The sequence below is a fragment of the Trichomycterus rosablanca genome, chromosome 19, assembly GCF_030014385.1.
Source record: "Trichomycterus rosablanca isolate fTriRos1 chromosome 19, fTriRos1.hap1, whole genome shotgun sequence".
Taxonomy (NCBI): domain Eukaryota; kingdom Metazoa; phylum Chordata; class Actinopteri; order Siluriformes; family Trichomycteridae; genus Trichomycterus; species Trichomycterus rosablanca.
Window position 1 is genome coordinate 9,036,435 of NC_086006.1, and position 24,777 is coordinate 9,061,211.

The 24,777-nt window shown below is 40.6% G+C and overlaps 1 protein-coding gene across 1 annotated transcript in view; it reads left to right on the forward strand.

Moving 5' to 3' along the window:
* lamb2 (laminin, beta 2 (laminin S)) overlaps nucleotides 1-24,777 on the forward strand; it is a 63,095-nt gene that overhangs the window by 12,284 nt on the left and 26,034 nt on the right. Inside the window, exons 3-12 of the mRNA XM_063014941.1 lie at nucleotides 10,350-10,519; nucleotides 10,893-11,028; nucleotides 17,414-17,487; nucleotides 17,571-17,759; nucleotides 17,853-17,916; nucleotides 19,920-20,122; nucleotides 20,242-20,362; nucleotides 20,979-21,167; nucleotides 22,436-22,615; nucleotides 23,657-23,769. Coding sequence (XP_062871011.1) covers nucleotides 10,350-10,519; nucleotides 10,893-11,028; nucleotides 17,414-17,487; nucleotides 17,571-17,759; nucleotides 17,853-17,916; nucleotides 19,920-20,122; nucleotides 20,242-20,362; nucleotides 20,979-21,167; nucleotides 22,436-22,615; nucleotides 23,657-23,769 — 1,439 coding nt within the window. The remainder of the gene's footprint in view (nucleotides 1-10,349; nucleotides 10,520-10,892; nucleotides 11,029-17,413; nucleotides 17,488-17,570; nucleotides 17,760-17,852; nucleotides 17,917-19,919; nucleotides 20,123-20,241; nucleotides 20,363-20,978; nucleotides 21,168-22,435; nucleotides 22,616-23,656; nucleotides 23,770-24,777) is intronic.

Sequence of the window (24,777 nt, forward strand, 5' to 3'; positions counted from 1 at the left end):
TGACAATACCTTCCACCAAAAAGTAGTTCCACAACGAATATAAAGTTTAACACTACAAAGCAGACATCCCAAGTTGCAAAAACTCATTTCAGGGAGGTAAGAAGAAGAAAAAGAAGAAAAAGGCAAGAACCTCCGAAGGGAAAAAAAGAAATAAAAAACTTCTAGGATAACAGAACTTCTGATAACAGAACTTCTAGGAGCTGCTAACTGGGCTGTTAAGCTAACTGTTCGCGTTACAAACACATTAATGTTCCCTACATAGTGCACTAGATTGTGTATCAGATCACAGATATATGTTCCCTACATAGTGCACTAGATTGTATATCAGATCACGGATATATGTTCCCTACATAGTGCACTAGATTGTGTATCAGATCACGGATATATGTTCCCTACATAGTGCACTAGATTGTACTGTATATCAGATCACGGATTTAAAACGCGATCGGAAAAAATGTCTGTGTCGCCTGCGTGAGCGTTTGTGTGCAGGAAGCTTGTCGTTAATGGATACGCGTCAGCGGAGTAATACAGTTGTGGTGTGAAAAGACCGTGCTGTTATCACGAATATCAGCACGGTTAGAACGCTTCTCAACCAATCAGATTGTAAGGTCGGAACTAACTGTTTAATTAATACTATTCATTAATGTTTTTTCCATGGGTGGCATAGCTGGTAGCCCAGACAACTGGGTTTGATCCTTAATTTTGGCCACTATCTGTAACAAGTTGTTCTTCTCGATTCTGCACAGGTCTGCCAGGTTGCAAGGCTCTTAACACTCGATTGCTTAGTCAGTATACTGTCACATGACTATAAAGCACCTGCTAAACGCCGAAAATGTAAATGTAATTGATGTAAGCTGAAACATGACTGTTTCAACTGTATGTTAAATGTTTAAAAAGTCCAAACGCTGTTTCGCTCTTTACCAGCAGGCATGTAATGACAGAGCAGAGCTTACAGCTTGTAGGAACCCACTCACCCCTGAACAGTGTGCAGGCTTTTGATATGGTTTTTGAACGAGCACCTGTGATTAGATGAATACAGGAAGGCTGGGTCAGTGATTCATTAGCTATGTTTTGGGTTGGCATAGAGTCTTGGAGGAACTGGTTTCCAAGGCACAGAACTTTATGGTGATTTAGGGGGGTACATTGTTATAGTATAGTATAGTATAGTATAGTATAGTACAGTATAGTAGGGTTGAATTAAGTTTCATAAATCTGCAGAATTAGAATAAAAAATTGCAATCTAATGCACCTGTTACTATAACATACAGCAAAATATTACAGCAAAGTCAACAGAAAAGAAAATTAAACCATAAATCAGCATTTGTATGACAATCATTAGCTGAAATGTTATAAATGTATGTATATGCATTATGAATATAATATGATCATATTGTGCCATCCTACTCTGATGTAGCCCTAACCTTGGATAAAAGAAAAGAAAGAAATGTTTGTATTAAATGTGAACTGGTTATGACTAACACCATTACAAATGGCTCTGTAGGCATTATAGGTGGCAGCTAGATGTTTAATCAAGGGAATGGAATATACTATGCAGGAGTGGTTGCGATTGCAGTCACTCACACATGCATGTCCATAAAGAGAGCTTGAAGACACCAGGTTAAACGGAAGAGCAGACAGTGAGACTGACAAGTTGGCTGAAATTAGCAGCCAAACCATATTTAACAACCACCATTACAGTAATAAATAGAAGTGTACTGAAATTCTAGTCCTGCTGGATTTATAGATGTTATTTATAATGATGGAAGTCTGTATATGAGGAAATAATTATACATGTCAATCTAAGTGGAGCTCAAAGCAATTGCAGTTATTATAAAGTGCTGCACCGTACAGTACTACATACTACATTTAATTAGTGCACTAATGGTAATATAGTTCTACACAATGAAGCACATGAAATGTGGTTTGGGTTGTAGCCAGGAAATCCCTTACATCATGTGAAAACAACGTACGTCCATCATTACCATGAATGTAAACTCTTGTGGCTTAAAAATCAGCAGATAAAATGTCAGTTAAGTGTCAAGTCCTGTCTCACGTGAATAAATCACACATTAAATGTGGTTAAACTAAATAATAAACTGCTCAGTTGCTGTATCATTCGAGTAAAAGTGGCCCAAAAGGTTAAAAATGCACATGGAATCTCAGTTCTGCTACCGGCAGGCTGGGCGCCTACGTGAACATTGATTTATTCGTTAACAGCGAGAGTGCCGGAGGGGATTCCTCATAACTGATACAATTCCGACCTCTGCTGGCTGATTGATGGTCAGGGTGTGACTCTCCGTACACAAAGCTGATTCACATATGAACTCGCCTCGTGCAGGTAAAAAGAAACCTCACAACAAGAAGGTCCTGGGTTCGATCCCCGGGTGGAGCGGTCTGGGTCCTTTCTGTGTGGTGTTTGCATGCTCTCCCCGTGTCTGCAGGGGTTTCCTCCCACAATCCAAAGACATGCAAGTGAGGTAAACTGGAGATACAAAATTGTCCATGACTGTGTTTGATATTGAACTTGAACTGATGAATCTTGTGTAATGAGTAACTACCTGTCCTGTCATGAATGTAACCAAAGTGCGTAATTACAATCCTAATAAAATAAATAAATACACAGATGGAGCAGGTGGTTCCTTGCACACTGATCTGAGTTCTGACCTTGATCCATCATAGCTCCCATGGAGATACACAGTGTAGGGTGTAAATTCTTAGAATTCCTACAACCGCTTCTGAGACAGGTCGACCACGGAACCAGAGTTAAGTAGACACATCAAAGGTTGAAAGAATCATAAAAGAGGGAAACTGTAATCCCATTAGAGAGAAGGTCTTATCGAGAAGACTCAGTGTCGATCCAAATGAGTCTCGGATTACTTAAACTCAGCGCACAAATCTGGGTCATGATGGCATGTTTGATAGATGGATGGTAGATGATGAAAACTGTATTTTTGGATGCTCAGATTTATCTGTGCCCGGTTTGTTTAGGACGCAGAGAATGTATAAGTGTAGAAGTGTCACATTTCCCTCAGTGTCTACAGACAGACAGAGCATCATGTCACCAAAATCTGGTCTCTTTTGGAACTGGAGATGGGCACAAGGGGAATTCTCGGGTTTTGTACTCTATGGAGCAACTGTTCACCCTTGAAAGTTGAGACGGATAAAACTGGAGAAAATAGAAAGAACCTACTGGGATTCAGCTCTGTAACAAGAGCCGAGTGGCTGAGCGATGATTCGGCTTCACCTGGCACATGGTGGCAAACACATAAATCAGCAGAAAGTGTAGATATCATGTAGAGATCATGACGTTATATTGAGAAAATGATGTGATATGGGTTGAAAAATTGGGGAGAGGATTTAGCACGGCAGCAGACGGGGGAAGTGAAGGAAGCTCCGTCTTCGTCTCTTCTGGATCATATTGAGAAGATTACTTGAGACAAGTTTCAGAGGAGGCCAAAGAGCATGATTATATTTCAGACGTCCCAAGTTGCAAAAACTCATTTCGGGGAGGTACCCCCGGACCCGGACACCGAAATCCCCCCGCCCCCCCCAAAAAAAGCTAAAAAACCTCTCGCACACACCAAAGGATATGGGTGATAACAGAACTTTTAGGAGCTGCTAACTGAGCTACTAAGCTAACTGTTCGCATCACAAACACATTAATGTGTACTACATAGTGCACTAGATAGTGTGCAAGATAATAGATTTATGTTCCCTACATAGTGCACTAGATTGTATATTAGAAAATAATGTATGTTCCTTACCTAGTGCACTAGATAGTGTACTAGATAATAGACTTATGTTTCTTACATAATGCTTTAGGTAGCGTATTTGTTAACGGATTTAGGTTCCCTACATAGTGCACTAAATTGTATATCAGATAATGGATTTATGTTCCCTACATAGTGCACTAGATAGTATTTTAGATATTAATTTATGTTTTTGTACGTAGTGCACTAGATAGTGTATTAGACAATTGGTTTATGTTTCCTTCACAGTGCACTAGATTGTATATCAGATCACGGATTTATGTTCCCTACATAGTGCACTAGATAGTGTATTAGATAACGCATTCATGTTCACTACATAGTGCACTAGAAAGTATAACTGGATGATGAATTATGTTCATTACATAGTGCACTAGATAGTGTATTACATAATTAATTATGTTCCCTACATAGTGCACTAGAAAGTATAACTGGATGATGATTTATGTTCATTACATAGTGCACTAGATAGTGTATTACATAATAAATTATGTTCTCTACATAGTGCACTAGATAGTGTATTACATAATTAATTATGTTCCCTACATAGTGCACTAGATTGTATATTCGATCATAGATTTATGTTCCCTACTTAGTGCACTAGACAGTATATTAGACAATTGATTTATGTTCCCTACACAGTGCACTAGATTGTATATCAGATAACGGATTTATGTTCCCTACATAGTGCACTAGATAGTATTTTAGATATTAATTTATGTTTTTGTACGTAGTGCACTAGATAGTGTATTAGACAATTGGTTTATGTTCCCTTCACAGTGCACTAGATTGTATATCAGATCACAGATTTATGTTCCCTACGTAGTGCACTACATAGTATACTAGATAATAGACTTATGTTTCTTACATAATGCTTTAGGTAGCGTATTAGTTAACAGATTTAGGTTCCCTACATAGTGCACTAAATTGTATATCAGAAAACGGATTTATGTTCCCTACATAGTGCACTAGATAGTATTTTAGATATTAATTTATGTTTTTGTACGTAGTGCACTAGATAGTGTATTAGACAATTAGTTTATGTTCCCTTCACAGTGCACTAGATTGTACAGTATATCAGATCACGGATTTATGTTCCCTACGTAGTGCACTAGATAGTGTATTAGATAACGCATTCATGTTCACTACATAGTGCACTAGAAAGTATAACTGGATGATGATTTATGTTCCTTACATAGTGCACTAGATAGTGTATTACATAATTAATTATGTTCCCTACATAGTGCACTAGATTGTATATTCGATCATAGATTTATGTTCCCTACTTAGTGCACTAGACAGTATATTAGACAATTGATTTATGTTCCCTACACAGTGCACTAGATTGTATATCAGATCACGGATTTATGTTCTCTACTTAGTGCACTAGACAGTATATTAGACAATTGATTTATGTTCCCTACACAGTGCACTAGATTGTATATCAGATAACGGATTTAATACGCGTGCGCGCGTGTGTGTGTGTGTGTGTGTGCGCTCTTGGCCGCTCGTTCTAGATTCCGGGAGATTTTATCTGACTTGTGGGCATCAGGGAGACGCTATGTATATGCGGGAGACTCCCGGAACTTCTGGGAGACTTGGGATGTCTGATATTTAGATATTTAAGTCCATAGTGATAACCAACATGTACCTTCCATGCTAAACATTCTCCAAAAGGGTAAAAAGTTGCTGATCCAGTCAGCTGCACTTTTCTTTCAAGGCTTTCCACCAGATTCTGGAGCAGATCTTTGGGGATTTGCTTTAAGACGCATTGGTCACTATTGATGGTCACCTTGCAATAGGCACGATGGATCCCACACGTGTTGGACTGGATTAAGGCTCTGACAAGCTAATCAAATTCTTTCACACAAAACCATCTCATCATTCTCACTGTCCAGCAGAAATGAGCCTTTGTCCAATTTGGAAGGCCAAAAGTATATGGACGCTCCTTCTAATTTTTAATTCATGTGTTTCAGTCACAACCAATGCTGCCGGGTGTAACAGGTGCCTAAAAAGTTTCTATTTCACAATAACAGCACTGGGTGGTTGGGTGGCGCAATGGTAAAAAAAGCCCACGCTAGCCCACTACTGCTGGGATACAGGGTTTAAATCCCCAGCCATCCAGGTGTTGACATACACATGATTGGCTATGTCTGTGGAGGGGGATGGATTGGCATCCTGTTTGGGGTGTGTACTGCAGGGAAACCAGACATACCACAACCCTGATTGGATAAAGCAGCTGTTAAACATGGAAATGGATGAATAACAGTTGACCAAGGCAGCTTCAGCATGGCAGAATTTTAATGTCTGATACATGTACAGCATTTGACAGATTTTGAATGGGAAATATGAATGTAGATTTTGCAAATTGCCTCTCTCGCATCCTGTAGTCATAAACAATGTTCCAAAGCTGTTACGTTTTGTTTTATGGAGATTCTTCTGTCTATTATCACTGGATCCTTTGAATTATGAAGTCGTTAAAGAGTCAAAATATGAATATTGCTACATGTAAGCTAATGCTACTGCGCACTGAATTGACGTCACTAAACTGCAAGCCTCTTAATGTATTCTTTTTTTTTTCTTTTATAAGCCTCTTAAATAACCGCATGAAGCAGCGTGATTCGCCAGTGTAACTGTGGTGTGATATTCACACGTTTTGGTTGATATTTTTAGTAGCTAGCTACATTAAAGTAAAAAGCAAGGACAGTCGGGTGTTACGCCTTTGGTTGTACGTTGATTTGATTGGTGTAGTTCAGTGACGTCTAATTAATGTGCAGTAGCATTAGCTTTCGTGTAGCATTATTAGTATTACGACCCTTTAACAACCTCGTAATTCAGGGGATCCAGTGATGTACGGGAGAAAAATGTACACAGGACAAAACGTACAGGGTTCTGAAAATGTTTATTTAGCACAGGATGCGTTAGAGTCGATTTTTTGAAAACCCCGTTCATTTTTCCTATAGGAAATCTGACTTAGACCCGGGTCTCCAAATATGGGCATAACGAGGACTACAGAATGACGCACGACTTCAGTGGTCTATTGGTTGGAAGAGCATGATCAAGACTTCCAAGTACTACCCTGTCCCCCTAATTCCCCAGACTTGAACCCAACTGATCGTCTGTGGGAACGCCTTGATCGTCATGTTCGCTGTATGGATCCGCAGGGCTCAAATAGCAGACCCTACAAATTTAGCATACTGTCCAGTGACCTAATATTATGAACTATTACTGCTTTATTTTTTTAGGAAGGGGGGTAGTTTGGGGGGTAGTTTTATGTTAACACCAGAACCTTCTTACAGTACCTTGACCTTTTCTGATTTTCTAAACAAGCATGATAAGTAGCATATCACGTCTATACATGTCTATTAATGTGGCCAATTTGGTATAGTCAATGTGTTCTAAAGTTTAAAGGTTAACTGAATATAACAGCTGACAGAGGCGCTTAGTAATTGTATTCCAAGCTAACAGCAGGACTTTGTTAACTGGCCGGTATGCCTCCACTGCCAGCTGTCCTCCTACATTCCTAAGTCTCTTGTCCATGTAAGGCAAGACTGAAGTTGGGAGAGAACCAGCCAACGTGTCAGACCCAATCCTCACATATATGATAAAATACACTGATCTGCCATAACATTCAAACCACCTCCTTGTTTCTTCACCCACTGTCCATTTTATCAGCTCCACTTACCATATAGGAGCACTTTGTAGTTCTACAATTACTGACTGTAGTCCATCTGTTTCTCTGCATGCTTTGTTAGCCCCGTTTCATGCTGTTCTTCAATGGTCAGGACTCTCCCAGGACCACTACAGAGCAGATATTATTTGAGTGGTGGATCATTCTCAGCACTGCAGTGACACTGATGGTGGTGGTGTGTTAGTGTGTGTTGTGCTGGTATGAGTGGATCAGACACAGCAACGCTGCTGGAGTTTTTAAATACCGTGTCCACTCACTGTCCACTCTATTAGACACTCCTACCTAGTTGGTCCACCTTGTAGATGTAAAGTCAGGGACGATCTCTCATCTATTGCTGCTGTTTGAGTTGGTCATCTTCTAGACCTTCATCAGTGGTCACAGGATGCTGCACACAGGGCGCTGTTGGCTGGATATTTTTGGTTGGTGGACTATTCTCAGTCCAGCAGTGACAGGGAGGTATTTAAAATGACCAGATGATTTTTGAGTGGTGGACCATTCTCAGTACCGCATTGATACTAATGTGGTAATGACATTGCAGTGTGTGTTGTTCTAGTACGAGTCTTATCAGGTACATTAGTGTTGTTGGGATTTTTAAATACTGTTAAATATTACTGGCATCTTTATTATGAGCACATACCCTGTTAGCACTCATTCTAGGTGTACGGTTAAAGACTAGGGCTGATTTGATCAGCAGTAACATTGACATGTTTTAAAATCCCAACAACACTGCTGCACCTGATACACTCAGATACACTCATATATTACCATGTTATTAACATATCAGTGTCAATGCAGTACTGAGAGTAGTCCAAGCCAGCAATTAGTAGGGCAGATGTAGCCTAGCGGTTAAGGTAGTGGACTAGTAATCGAAAGGTTGCTAGTTCAAGCCCCACCACTGTCAGGTTGCCACTTTTGGGCCCTTGAGCAAGGCCCTTAACCCTTAATTGCTTAGATAATATACTGTCACAGTACTGTAAGCCACTTCAGACAAAAGCGTCTGCTAAATACCTCAAATGTAATTGTATACCCGCCAATGTAATGCAACTTGTACTAGAAATGTAATGCAACTTATACACCGATCAGCATAACATTATGACCGCCTTTCTAACTGACTGGTCTGCACTGTGTATTCTGACCTCTCTATCAGAACCAGCATTAACTTCTTCAGCAGTTTGAGCTACAGGAGCTCGTCTGTTGGATCGGACCACACGGGCCAGCCTTCGCTCCCCACGTGCATCAATGAGCCTTGGCCGCCCATGACCCTGTCGTCGGTTTACCACTGTTCCTTCTTTGGACTACTTTTGATAGATAATTACGGACCACTGCAGATCGGGAACACCTCACAAGAGCTCCAGTTTTGGAGATGCCCAGTCGTCTAGCCATAACAATTTGGCCCTAGTCACATTCGCTCAAATCCTTACGCCTGCTTCTAAAATGTTTACTTGCTAGCTGATATATCCCACGCACTAACAGGTACCGTGATGAGGAGATACTCAGTGTTTTTCACTTCACCTGTCAGTGGTCATAGTGTTATGCCTGGTCGGTGTATATCTGTGATATATCTGTGAGTGTCTTGGTCTATCTCTTAGTCACTAATGCTGAATTACCCAGAGGAAACGGGAGCAGACAGCTGACCAGCTTCCTCTATAAAAGCCTGTATTTTCCCCAATCCTACGCTCAGCTCCACTCTCATTCTCACTCTCAGAGAGATTAGGTGGATTTCCTGACTCATAGTTGCCATTGCTCAGTAGTTAGATTTGCACTATCAATTGGGAGTTAATACAGGAAGAAGGGAGGAGACCTGTTATCTATCTCTGTCCGTCCGGTGTGATTTCTAACATACGTGCGGTATACGATAGTTTACAGCTTGTGGTTTGTGGATTGTGTGGATTGCATGGAAGTGTTGTGTACGTGCCCAGCCTGTGGGTAGAGGTTTGAAGCTGGCAGCAGTGTGAGAGGTGGTATGGTGCCAGACAAACACAGCTGTCTGGTGGAAAGATGGAGACATGTCTCCACTGATAGTGTCCATGAGTTCCCCAATCAAAACTTTCCCAGGCTTTTTAAAGTCCTTTATGTAATAAAGAATAGTGTAGCCAATATTCATTTTCTTTTTTAGTGTGTGTGTGTGTGTGTGTGTGTGTGTGTTAATGTTCTTTTGTTTCGTTTGGATTGGACAATGTTGGATATTTTCTTTCCTCTTGGTAGATGTCTCAAACAAATGATTCAGAAGTTATTTGATATTTTATTATGGTGCGTATGTTGGTTTTCTTGCCTTCAGGGTTGCCAGATTTCTCCAGAATAGAGCTCTTGACTTTCCTTTACTGACTTGTAAGACATCCCTACACACTATAAAAACATAACCCGATAAAGCAGATCATATTTTGAAGCTGAACTAGTACTTTGAGATACACTGATGATGCATAACATTATGACCACCGTCCTAATATTGTGTTGGTCCCCCTTTTGCTGCCCCATATGCAACAAACTGTGATGCACTGTGTATTCAGTCTGTGCCTTCGCTCCCCACGCGCATCAATGAGCCTTGGCCGCCCATGACCCTGTCTCCGGTTTACCACTGTTCCTTCCTTGGACCACTTTTGATAGGTACTGACCACTGCAGACCGGGAACACCCCACAAGAGCTGCAGTTTTGGAGATGCTCTCACCCAGTCGTCTAGCCATCACAATTTGGCCCTTGTCAAACGCGCTCAAATCCTTACATCCTTCCTTAAATTGTTTACTTGCTGCCTAATATATCCTACCCACTGACAGGTGTCGTGATGAAGAGATAATCAGTGTTATTCACTTCACCTGTCAGTGGTCATAATGATATGCCTGGTCGGTGTAGCTTAACATTGCTTAAAACTTTCCGTTTCTTTCTGTTTCATCCAGGCCTGGTAACCACCCTTGCTCAGGAACCTGACCACCCTCATGGCTGCACTCATGGAAGTTGTTATCCAGCAACTGGTGACCTCCTGGTGGGTCGAGAGAGGAATCTAAAAGCCTCATCCACCTGTGGCCTTACTAAAAGAGAACCCTACTGCATCGTCAGTCACCTGCAGGTAAACCCTACAGTTTTTGAAACAGGGTTTGTTCCAAACTGCCTTTTAGCCATTGGCACATTAGCATTTTTGTATATATATTAGTGCTATGGATGAACACCTATGTGGACACCTGATCATGAGCTTGTTGGACATATCTTCCTTAAAACATGGGCTTAAACCTTAACGGTGACCAGCATTGACTTACAGTACTGTGACAACCTTGACTGAATAGTAAACCTCCCACCTGGAGCGAATTCACACTTTCAAGTGATTGTCAGTTTGAGAGAAATCGACAGATCAATCATCTGCACCTCCTTGCCCCCTCTGCTGGTCATATGTGATCCATATAGAACATTCTGACCCTTGATCTTTACTATTTGTCCCCTTGTAGGAAGAGAAGAAATGTTTCAATTGTGATTCACGTCGGCCGTACAACTCTATGTACAACATCATCAGTCACCGTATTGAGAACGTCATCACCACCTTCAGACCAGACCGCAAGAAGTGCTGGTGGCAGTCTGAGAACGGTATGCTAAATAGAACATGCTTAAATATACACATCAAAATAGCGGGTTCGGGTATTCTAGCCTACTTTTTGCTAACAGGTGCATGCAGCCAAGCATACATTCTTATAAAATGGGTTTTTAAAAAGCTTATTGAGTTTTAATGTGGTTTTTCAATATGGTGCCAAATTCCTGTCCTGCTAGACCTGTCCTGGTCAACTGTCTGCGCTGTTAATGAACTAACAAAACCTTAGCCACGTGGTAGCCTGATGTACAGATCTGGAGTTGGCAGATACCAGAGGAACACTCGCCTATAGTCAGGGTTGTTGGCCTCCATAGTTCTGTTGGGAAAAAATGTTAATGCTACTTTACTGCAATCTAGAAAAGGTCCTGACTGACCTGCTCAGAGCCTTAATCTTGGGGTCTGTCTGAAAACCTAGTGAGCTCCCCGCTGCCTACTGCCTACATAGGCATCAAACTCATAAGGCGAGTTATTTAGGCGCACTGCTTAGACAGCGATTACTTCGATTGCTAACACAGTTAGCCTCAGGCCATTTAAACTAATGTGATGAGGCGACACAACCCGCTATCATTCCAGCTAACATCTCCCTCGTGTACCAAAAATGGTTAAGTTGTCACATTCGTCCACCATATTAGAATTTTTTTGTGAGAAAAGTTGTGCGGCACTGAATGCTGGGTTTGCCTTCACTGCTAAGGAAGCATTGGATGCTCCCTCGTCATTCAGTCAGATCATCGCTTAGAACTAAGGCAGCTGCTGCTCAGGTGGCGCAGCGGTAAAAAGACACGCTGCAACCATTGGATTCTGAGTACGTGGTATCGAATCCAGCTCTGCTTCACCGATTCGAGGCTGGGCGGCTGTATGAGCAACGATTGGCCGGTTGCTCAGTTGGGGGGGGGGTTGGACAAAGAACCGGATGTGGGTCTCTCTCTGTCAGAATGCGATCACGACCTCTGCCGGCTGATTAGAGGCGCCTGCACAGGAGATGAGGAAGAGTGCCCTTAGGGTGTGTCTCTCCGCATGCGACGCCAAACTCATCAATGTGCGGGTGGCAAAAATGCATCTGGCTGCTGCTTATGTTTCGGAGGGGATATGGGTTAGCTTCGATCTCCTCGGTCAGGGCAGGGTTCGGTGTAGACAGAGAGGAAGCACGATGCAAATTGAACAATTGGATGTGCTAAAGGGGGAGAAAAAAGGGGGGAAAAAAAAATAAGGCAGCTTAGTAGGCAGCACTTTAAGATGTCTATCTTCTCGGATGACACTGGATGACGTAAAATGCTGTCTATGTAGAAAGCTCAGTAGGTTTTCGGACAGACCCTTAGACTCTTTGGGAGGACTTGGATTGCTAGTCGTGAACTAAATCTTATCTCCTCCCATCAGTGCCAGAATAATAAAAGCACCACTATCCACATACCAGTATCTATTGGCAGCGAAGTGGGTGTAGACTGATGTAAAAATATGTTTAAGCACATACAGTATCAATGTGGATAATCAAAATGCTCAGTCATGCGTTTACTAAAGGTCTAAACATTAAACAGTATTGTATTTGGACTTTAGGCCTGTGGGTTGAGATTATAAGATGCTTTAAAGGCATGAAAGGCGAAATGAAAAAAGTGGAGTGATTTGATGTACTTGTGAAGAAATCTGCCAGCTGCCAGTGGAAGTGCCTACCCCACTAGACACTATAAACTCAGCTGCTCCGCAGGCATCCACACCGAAAACACTAGAGGTTTATTATTAGAACAGTAACGTTCAGGCCAGTCTATTAATACCATGAGACGGAAGAAAGAGGAGCTACTAAGGTGCTCGACTAAATCTCACCGACTTTTAACTTTTATCTATTAATAAAGTTGGATTCATAGATCATATCAAAGAAAAAATAGAGAAATAAGATGTACAGGCAGTCAAGTTAGTATAAAGGAGTAAGACACACGTTGGCGCAAGGTCCAAGACATTAATTCAGCGCCCAGTTTCTAGATACACTGCTGATGAAGATAATTACGACAGTGGGCGACAGTGGCAAGGAAAAAACCTTGAAAGGAACCAAACTCAGAAGGGACTCATCCTCTAGTTAAACTTATAACTAGCAAAATAATAATAATAATAATGTACACAATTGGAGCTTCATTATTCAGTCCAGTCTGTAATAAAGTCCGTAGTGAGTTCTGGACATTTTCAGTACAGCAGTCTCATCTTGCATGGTTCAACCTCAGGTGGGTAAACGGGTTCCCGTCAGTACCACCCACATACTCCCTGTTCCAATATAGAGTAGCTAGTCCACCTTTTTAATTTTGGGACATACCATGGAAGCAGTAGGGCTGTCACTGTCTGTGAGAGTGTGCTATACCCCTCACAGACAGTGACAGATGGCCAGAACTGATCCCAGGTTATGAGGACGCATGCAGCTGTATAGTGCCACCATTTACATTTTTGGCATTTAGCTGCTCAAGGGTCCAACAGTGGTAAGCAGTAGCAGTGGTGGGTTTTGAACCAGCAGCACTATGCTTACTAGTACAGTACCTTATCCACTAGGCTACAACTGCACCATATTCAGATACAGTTATTGGTAATGGTATAGTGGGTGCCGGACAGTGGGTATCCTCCTACCTCCTAAGAACAAGAGGGTGGACTGACTGTGACTGTGACTGTATGTAATGCCCTGAAATAGTCTGCCACTTTGTCCAGAGTGTATTTCCACTGTGGAAATTTCCACTGTGGAAAAACCTGAGCATGTGGTGCACTTCAATATATCAGCGCCCTTTATAGGTTGCGTTTCTGCCTTGCACATTTTCTCATGGCTCCAGTCTCACCGCAACCTTGACCAGGGTAATCAGGATTAGGATTAGGTTACTGAAGATGAATGTACTGGCATTGGTCTAGCCTGTACTTCACAACTCCACGGTCTCAGGTTTAATCCTCACCTCCAGTCTGGTATGTCATCCTTATTCCCGGTTTTCTCAGGGTATGCTCTGGACCCACCCTGACCCTGATCCACACAAAGCATATACTGATAAATACACTGATAAAACCAGTGAATGATATTAGTGGTTGCACAGCATTAGATTTCATTAATATCTAGCCAAGACGTATAAATACAATGAGCTGTGTTACGGTATTAGAACATGGAAAGTTGAGTTGACAGGAAACTGGGGCTATTTTTGCTGACCATCACCATGGTGTCTAGGCTTTTGCATTAGGAATGCTGTTTAATGAACAGTGGCACATTTGTCCAGCATGTGTGAACCCGTCCACAAGCTGTTGCTGAGCAGTGGAACAGCTGAGCAACTCGTGCCACTTTTTTTTTTTTGCCAAAAACAGAAACAGGTGCTCAGCAGGGCAGCTTCTATGTACAGCTCCGTTATTAAAAACTGCATTCACTTGCAAAGGAAACAAAAAACTATGCGGACACCTATACATTTACATTTTCAGCATTTAGCAGACGCCTTTATCCAAAGCGACTTACAGTAGTGTGACACTATACAGTTTGAGCAAATGAGGGTTAAGGGCCTTGCTCAGGGGCCCAACAGCAGCAACCTGGCAGTGGTGGGACTTGAACCAGTGACCTTTTGATTACTAGTCCAGTACCTTAACTGCTAGGCTACAACTGCCTCTAAAACAACGGGGTTTATATACTATACTATACCATACTACACTATAAAATTTATATAATATGCTATGGGTTTATATACTATACTAATATATACTAATTTATATACTATACTAATATTTACTTCATATACTATACTAATATATTTATATAATATACTATGGGTTTATATACTATACTAATATATACTAATTTATATACTATGCTAATATGTACTTCATATACTATACTATTATATTTATATAATATACTATGGGTTTATATACTATACGTCTGGGTTTACATACTATACTAATATATACTAATTTATATACTATACTAATATATACTAATTTATATACTATACTAATATGTACTTCATATACTATACTATTATATTTATATAATATACTATGGGTTTATATACTATACTAATATATACTAATTTATATACTATACTAATATGTACTTCATATACTATACTATTATATTTATATAATATACTATGGGTTTATATACTATACTAATATATACTAATTCATATACTATACTAATATGTACTTCATATACTATACTATTATATTTATATAATATACTATGGGTTTATATACTATACTAATATATACTAATTCATATACTATACTAATATGTACTTCATATACTATACTATACTATTATATTTATATAATATACTATGGGTTTATATGCTATATGTCTGGGTTTATATACTATACTAATATATACTAATTTTATATACTATACTAATATATACTAATTTATATACTATACTAATATTTACTTCATATACTATACTATTATATTTATATAATATACTATGGGTTTATATACTATATTAATATACATACTAATTTATATACTATACTAATATTTACTTCATATACTATACTATTATATTTATATAATATACTATGGGTTTATATGCTATACTAATATATACTAATTTATATACTATACTAATATACAGTATACAAGTTTATATACTATAATAATATTTACTTCATATACTATACTATTATATTTATATAATATACTATGGGTTTATATGCTATACTAATATATACTAATTTATATACTATACTAATATACAGTATACAAGTTTATATACTATAATAATATTTACTTCATATACTATACTATTATATTTATATAATATACTATGCGTGTATATGCTATACGTCTGGGTTTATATACTATACTAATATATACTAATGTATATACTATAATAATATTTACTTCATATACTATACTATTATATTTATATAATATACTATGGGTTTATATGCTATACATCTGGGTTTATATACTATACTAATATATACTAGTTTATATACTATACTAATACTAGTTTATATACTATACTCATATATACTAGTTTATATACTATACTAATCCACTGTTCCTCACGTGCAAGGTCATACCAGCTTTATACCAGACTTGGAATGGGTCTGTCCTGTAGCTAAACACTAAAGTCATTACTCGGGTCCCTCCCTCTCTATCTCATTTATTTTAGGTTGTGTTACACCCCACCTCTCCTTTCCTCTGGTTCCTTTTCCTTCCTGTTGCCAGGTTAAATGCAGTTCAGCAGGCCAACAGGCTCCTGCAGCTGGAAATAGCATTTAAGATTAAAGCACTCATGCTGTAATAGAATATGACACATGTAACATGTTGCAGCTTTTATTCACCACACTTACACTGATTTATGGGAGTAAATGATAGGATATAGAGATTTAAAGGCTGTCACAGAGTAACAGCGGTTTATAATTTCATGTACTGAATCTCTCTGATTTATAATTATATATTATACGCACTTAAAGGATGTAACATAACCAGTTCTATTTAAAACTTGTCTCCAGTCTTTAGATAGTACACTACATGGCCGAATGTTTTTGGACACCTGGCCTGAAGCCTGTTCTGGGAAGGCTTCTAATAAGACTTTGGGAATTTGTGCCTATTCAGTGATCAGTTGGGCACTGATGTTAGTCAAAAAACTCAGTTGATGATCCAGTTCATTCCAAACCTGCACAGTGGGGTTGAGGTCAGGGGTCTGTGCAGTCCACTGGAGTTTCTTTAAACCCAGTTGTCCTTATAGACCCTGCTTTGTGCACAGGGCTGTGAAGTTAGAAGCATATACTTTTAAATAATTGGTTTAATACACCTGTTGGCAATGTTTGTGAGTGAAACACGTGAATTAAACAAATAGAAGTGGTGTCCCAATACTTTTGTCCATATGATGTTTTTCATGTAGGTAGGATTTGAATGTGTAAGATACTCAGACCCGCCGCTCAGGTGGCGCAGCGGTAAAAACACACGCTGGAACACCAGAGCTGGGATCTCTAATACATCGTATCGAGTCTCAGCTCTGCCTGCCGGCTGGGCTGAGCAGCCACGTGACCAACGATTGGCCTGTTGTTCAGATAGGGGTGGGATATTAAAGCCGGATAGAGACTTTCTCATAACTAATGCAATTACGACCTCTGCTGGCTGATTGATGGCGCCCGCACAGAGACGGGAAAAGAGTGCTGTCAGGGTGTGTCTCTCCGTACACGGTGATGATCCGCATTGCACTCGTGAAAGTGTAGGTGATAAAATGCATACGGCTGCTGCCCACGTGTCGGAGGGCGTGTGGGTTAGCTTCGTTCTCCTCAGTCAGAGCAGGGAGCAGCTAAAAGGGGAAAAAATTTACCAGTAATTATCTGTTCTGTCATGAATGTAACCAAAGTGTGTTAAACATGACATTAAAGTCCTAATAAATAAGTAAATGAGTAATACGTTTCTCTCCTCAGGAAAGTCTGATGTTTACATTCAGTTGGACCTGGAAGCAGAGTTTCACTTCACTCACCTCATCATGACCTTTAAGGTATTAACAGATTAACAGTCATTGCTACCTCGACCTCTCCGGTATCGCGACTGCACTGTCACGTTCTCCCTCTCTGTTTCCAGACGTTCCGTCCCGCAGCCATGGTGATCGAGCGCTCTTCAGATTTCGGACGTACCTGGCAGGTGTACCGTTACTTGGCCTACGACTGTTCGGCGGTCTTTCCTGACGTATCTCAGGGCCCGCTGCGTAGCGTCGACGACCTCATCTGTGAGACACGTTATTCAGATATCGAGCCGTCCACTGAGGGAGAGGTAAAAAGAACACCAATGGTTCAGGCACAGTTTCTTTCTTTAACGTGCACTTTTCTGTGTGACACCTTACAGTTGCGATGCCTTTATATCTAGGTGATCTTTCGAGTTCTGGACCCTGCTATTCGAATTGCAGATCCCTACAGTCCTCGCATTCAAAGTGAGTCAATGTTATTTATCAATTTATAGAATTAAGCAAGAATTTAATGCTCTAGCATGTGTCGTGTCACAGACAGCTGATTTTACACTGCTAAACTAAAAGCTACAAATAAATACAATAAAATATGAAGGAATCATCAGCTGTTCAGTTTTAAAGCAGAGTTACAAATATAATACTCTTTCATCTAATTCTTCATGCACGTCCATTCACAGCTTACATCTCCATATAATGTAACACAATTACCACTGGGACAGTGGTAGCCTAGTGGATAGAGCTTTGGACTACCAACTGAAAGGTTGAGAGTTTGAATCCCAGCTCTGCCATGCAGCCTTGAGCAAGGCCCTTGACCCTCTCTGCTCCAGGGGCGCCGTACAATGGCTGACCTTGTGCTCTGACCCCAGCTTCCAAACACCTGTGTATGTATAAATGACAAAATAAAGGCATTCTATTAATTACACAAATGCCCTGTATATATACAGTGGTGGGTTGCAAGCCTTAGGTGGGACGAGAGCCAAAAATAATGGGTCACAGAGAAAAATAATAATGATTAAATAAACTAATTTTAAAAGCACAGAAACACGAAACGAACTTGCACAGAAACACGATCGCTTCCTTGTGGAGGCTTTATGTTACATCTTGTAAACCAAAGTGGGACCAGATTGTACAGAGTGAAACCGAGAGACTAAGATGCATTGTTTGAGTTGCCTGGGTCGCATAAAAAATCCGGCCTAGTGGGTGGAGCTAGGCTTCTCCCCCCTAAAGCTTCTTTAAGCATTCAAAAATGTGAAAATCAGATGGCATTAAATTCGGACTATAAGCTCTCTCGGTCTGTCAGACACAAGATCCCTCGAATATTATTAATGTACCTTAAGTAGATTCATTTTTGCTTACTGATAGAAAGCTCAAGCAGGGTCTGCTTTAGTGTAACTTCAAATAAGAAGGAGAGAGAGGCTTGTTTTTATCAGTCAGGGTCCATGGATCAGGCATTTGCTGTGTTAACAGAATGATATGCTCAGCTAACCCAGCACAGATGCACTGACAGAACAGGCCTGTCTCCTGATTTTTTCCCACCTTTATCCTTATTATTATGTGTATAGCTGTGTTAGACTCCCTCGTGCACCCTCTTGTTTGTTTAATGTCTATACATGAATGCACCATATGGTATAATAATACAGTATATCTTGCTTGCTTTGTGAACACTCACACATTAGCTGATGATTAACAGAATAAGTTCTTTAGCATATGTACACCTATAGCACTACATATGAGAGGGGGAGGGAGTATGAAGAGTGATGGCCATTGCATGCTTTTACCCTGACTATTTGGAGCGTGTCTGGAAAAACAAGCTGTGCACAGAAGCGGCGATAACACATTGTGTGCTCGAATCTTTCCGATCCTCCCTGTCCATTATGCAGTCTCACATATGAGCAGTGCTGCTGCTGCTGTTGTGCTTTCTTATTCTTATTCTTTCTTTCCTGACTGGTTAGAAAAAAAGGTCAGCAGTTAAAGAGTAAGTTAAAGAGTAGAGAAAGGATTTACGGGGCTTATAGGTGTTATCCATGCTTAATTCTAATCCTTATTCTGGACATTAAAGGTCTTAAAAAAGTTTTAGCACTTTTTTAAACTCTATTTATTAAGAATTTCAAAAACAAATTGCATCACTTTTCTACACAATCACCTTTCGATTTTCCTGGCTTTTTAATGCCGTCAGCAAAAAATATTTAGGTTGAGCGTGTAGCCACTGATTCACTGCTGCTTCCACATCATCATCACATGAAAATCTTCTTCCCCTTGAAGCTTCTTTGAGCGTCCAAAAAGGTGGAAATCAGATGCCACTAAATCCGGACTCTCTCTCAGACACGGCCAATTACTACTTCACCCGCCCTCACCATTTCCAACAATATATATATTATAAAATTGTGGAAACTTTTTGAAGATCCCTCGTAGTTTTCTTGGTTTCTCAGAAAAGTGTCACAAATTCCTGATCTGTTTCAAATCGACAGACCAGCTGAGAATCACCAACTTGCGAGTGAACTTCACAAAGCTACACACTCTCGGTGATAACCTGCTGGATTCGCGGCTGGAGATCAAAGAGAAGTACTACTACGCCATGTATGAGCTGGTTGTCAGGGGCAACTGCTTCTGCTACGGCCACGCTTCTGAGTGTGCCCCCATCGAAGGCGTAGCGCACGACATCGAGGGCACGGTGAGAATAAAAGTGGAATTGGAACAGAAGCAGAAATTAGTGCTTTGTTTTTATAGATTTGTTGCTAAAAAAAAAAGAAAAAATGCTTAATACTTTTACTTTGTGTGTGTGTGTTGCAGGTGCATGGAAGGTGTGTGTGCAAGCACAATACCAAAGGGTTGAACTGTGAGCAGTGTGATGATTTCTACAAGGATCTGCCATGGAAACCAGCTGAGGGTCGCAACTCTAATGCCTGCAAGAGTAACTAAAGCTTTTTATTAAAACATTACTTTCAGATTAGTTGCGTGTTTAAACCAGGTATGCCCACAATTTCGTGGCATGAGATCTACTATTTCAGTCGACAGGTCATCACGATCTACTGTTTAACAAGGTTAGCCTCATCATTTGCTAAAAAAGCTATTTAGACTTAATTATTTCCGCAGCTCAGGTGGCGCAGCGGTAAAAACACAGGCTGGAACCAGAGCTGGGATCTCGAATACATCGTATCGAGTGTCAGCCCTGCTTGCCGGCTGGGCTGAGCGGCCACATGAACAACGATTGGTTTGTTGTTCAGATAGCGGTGGGAAATAAAAAATCCGGATAGGGTCTCTCTCATATCTAATGCAATTATGACCTCTGCTGGCTGATTGACGGCGCCTTCACAGAGACGAAAAAAGAGTGCTGTCAGGGTGTGTCTCTCCATACACAGTGCTGATCCGCATTGCACTCATTGCATAGGTCAGCTTCGTTCTCCTCAATCAGAAATGGCATGCACTGTGCGATCAACTGGTAGATCGCGATCGACGTATAGGGCACCCCTGGTTAAAACCCTGTAAGAAAAGCCTGAATTTTTTTTCAAAACTTTTTTTTCTCCCAGAGTGCAACTGTAACGGTCATTCCAACAAGTGTCACTTTGACATGGCGGTGTATCTGTCCACGGGGAACGTCAGCGGAGGCGTGTGTGATGACTGTCTTCACAACACCATGGGACGTAACTGTGAAACCTGCAAACCCTTCTTCTACAAAGATCCGACCAGAGACATCCGAGACCCTCGGGTTTGTGTTGGTAGGTGTGACTCAAAATGTTTATGTAATGTATACAGTACAGTGTATAATGCTTTTGCATTGTCTAAGTTTGGATATATCCAGTTACCACACCTCATTCAATATGTGACAGCAGCACGGGTGGCTGTTTCAGTAGCAAGGAGGTGACTTGCACGTCTATGGACTGTGGGAGGAAACCGGAGCTCTTGGAGAAAACCCACACAGACACAGGGAGCACATGCAAACTCCACACAGATAGGAATCGAACCCAGGACCTTCTTACCAGGAGGCGACAGTGCTACCCATTGTTATAACATAGAATATATACACCGATCAGCCATAACATTAAAACCACCTCCTTGTTTCTACACTCACTCTCCATTTTATCAGCTCCACTTACCATATAGAAGCACTTTGTAGTTCTACAATTACTGACTGTAGTCCCTCTGTTTCTCTGCATGCTTTGTTATCTCTCTTTCATGCTGTTCTTCAATGGTCAGGACCCCCACAGGACCACTACAGAGCAGGTATTATTTGGGTGGTGGATCATTCTCAGCACTGCAGTGACACTGACATGGTGGTGGTATGTTAGTGTGTGTTGTGCTGGTATGTGTGGATCAGACACAGCAGCACTGATTGAGTTTTTAAACACCTCACTGTCACTGCTGGACTGAGAATAGTCCACCAACCAAAAATATATCCAGCCAACAGCGCCCCATGGGCAGCTGTGCAAATATTGCAAATATTTGGCCATCCCAGGTCAGATGTGGACACACGGCCACGAGCTTGTTGGATATGCCATTTTAAAACCATATGCTGGAATAATAGTTCTTCTAACCCCCTCCTCCACCCTCCTTGTATTTATCACAGCTTTAAATTTTATGTGAAGGCGTTCCACACACTTGTAGAGCATCGTTGTGGTAATTTATGCCTATTAAGTTCAAATATCTTTGATGAGATCAGGCATTGATGTTAAATTCATTCCAAAAGGGGTCTGATAAGGGGTCAAACTTATGGAAAAGACTCCAAACTTATGAACCATGTCTTTATGGACCTGGCTTTGTGTACAGGTACACAGTAAGGCTGGAACAGAAATAGGCCCAAACCAAACTGTTGTCACTTAATTGGAAGCAAATACCTTGTTTGATAAAATAGATTTTATATGCTTTTACCTATGGATGTGTCTAAAACACTAAAACACTACAACTCAGTACTTAAAAGGAATGTCTACATACTTTTGGCCATATAGTGTTAAATATATTGCATATGTTTCTGTTTTCTGTTCTTCAGCTTGTGACTGTGACCAAGACGGCTCTCTGAACGGTGGTATGTGCGATGGGCACGACGACCCCTCTGTGGGCATGATCGCCGGCCAGTGCCGCTGTAAGAGGAATGTTGAAGGCCCTCGCTGTGACAGGTGCAAGTCTGGCTACTTTGGCCTGAGTGCTGATGACCCTGAAGGCTGCCAGCGTGAGTACAAATAGTAACTTTGTAAACACGAAATGAACTTGGCCATTTAGGCCCCGTGTGGAGGCTTTACATTACATCTTGTAATATCATGTAAATAGCATTGCATGCCAGACGAGCCACTGATTTTTAAACCCAGATCTCAGCAGTGGTGGGCACATAAACACGAAAGGAACTTAGCCAAGTTTGCCCCCGTCTGGTTAGGGGATAGAAGCGTATGTGTAGAAGCACGGGCGTAAAGAAGGGGCCCCCGTCTGGAGGCTTTACGTTAAATCTTGTAAACCACAGTGGGACCAAATTGCAACCATTTATTATCATTAATTAAGTATTTTTGGTTTTGTGTTTCGTTTTGATGCATTGTTTGTGTTGCCTGGGTCACGGTAAAAATCATGGACAAAATGTGAGTTTAAAAAACCCTGGGCTAGCGTAATAGACCATTATGTCATCCGAGTACACCCATACAATATTATTATTATTATTGATAAGATAAAAATGTCATAATTAAAAGAGCCTCACTGCCTTAAATCCTATTAATAGTTCCTTTGCTTTTTATTTGTAGAAACTCCAACTTATTTATTTTTCTATTTATTTATGCATTTTCTCCCTGTTTTTTAAGCATTGTCAATTTGTCTTCCGCTGATGTGGCTCCCTGATTGCATTCGAGGAGGGTATATTGCTGCTCACGTGCCCTTTGATGTGTGGGCAGTCCTAGCGGACCCCTTCTTTACGCCCGTGCTTCTACACATACGCTTCTATCCCCTAACCAGCGTCATTGCACAGCGTTTGAAGACCCCACCCAATTAGTCTGGCCCCTACCCAGCAGACATGGTGGCCAATTTGTGTCTGCTGCAGGCACTGTCAAATGTGCCCGCTAGATGGCGGCCAGATGACCGGTAGCAGAGTCGAGATTTGAACAGAATCTCTAGCGGAATATCTATCACCTTAAACTAGCTATCTGTGTTCTATAATATTCGCATGTATTTATTGTTTACCTTTACACTTTTACACTAACCTTATGTCGCTTCTTGATTTTGCTCTCATCAGCATGTAGGTGTGACCCCAGAGGAACAGTTTCTGGCAGTTCCCAGTGTGATCCTGTCCGAGGAGACTGCTTCTGCAAACGTATGGTCACAGGGCGCACCTGCAACCAGTGTCTGGTATGTGCATTAGAAATCCACCAGACATCTGTACATCTGCGTAAATACACAGGAATGCTTTGCCCAGTGAATGTACGCAAATTTCACCTAGCTCAAAAGGAATCATGGACATTTAGTAATATTTTGCACTGTAGGGGGTAATTGTCTACAATTCTGTGGTACAATCAAAACTGTTTTTAAAAAACTGCAACTTTCCTGGCTGCCCACTTTATACGTACACATGATCTTATCACCTGCACACATTGTTTCTTTGGCTCTTGTCTTATTGGAACGTTTCAGGCATTAATTATTGAATTAGTACATTACCAAAAAGAAATGTTTACATTCTTTAGGTTTAATTTAATATCTTGTTTTTATACTGTTGTTTAAATACACCTGAACATGGATTTAGTTTTATTTGGAATAAACACCCAAATCTTGTCCAAACCTTTCTAAAAAATCTAGGCCAATCAAATTCAAAAGCACTAAGAGGCAGGTTTGGATTTTGTCCCTTTGACCAATGTTTTTTGTGAATGCTGACCTCATCTCATGTTGGGCAGTAATAGCACCCAGGAATGTGGGCATCACAGATCTACATTTAGTCTTGGGGATGGTGTTCTTTTACACTGAGCTTTAAATGGACAGCAGGAAAGAAGAGATTCATCCTTAAATTAGACTGGCAATGTATGTTTTCTACCTCACTGAGCTGTGTGTCATGTCATATTAGATAGGTTAGTCAAAATTCACTTGACCCATGTGCCTTACCTGCTGGCATTTGCTGTCTGGGGGTTTCATGTCCTTTTTTTCCAGATACAGTATCTACAGAAACAGTAATGTCATGTTAATAGATCTGGTTTTAATATAAAATTAAATAGGATCAAAGATGAGTCTTTTTCACATTCAATACCTGCTTGTTTATTTAATCCCATTTATAAACCACTTTCCAGATCAGGATAGTCATAAAAACCCTATTCTGTGAATTCCCAAATGCCAAGGGTGCAAAGCTTGAATAGATGTGTCTAAGAAAAC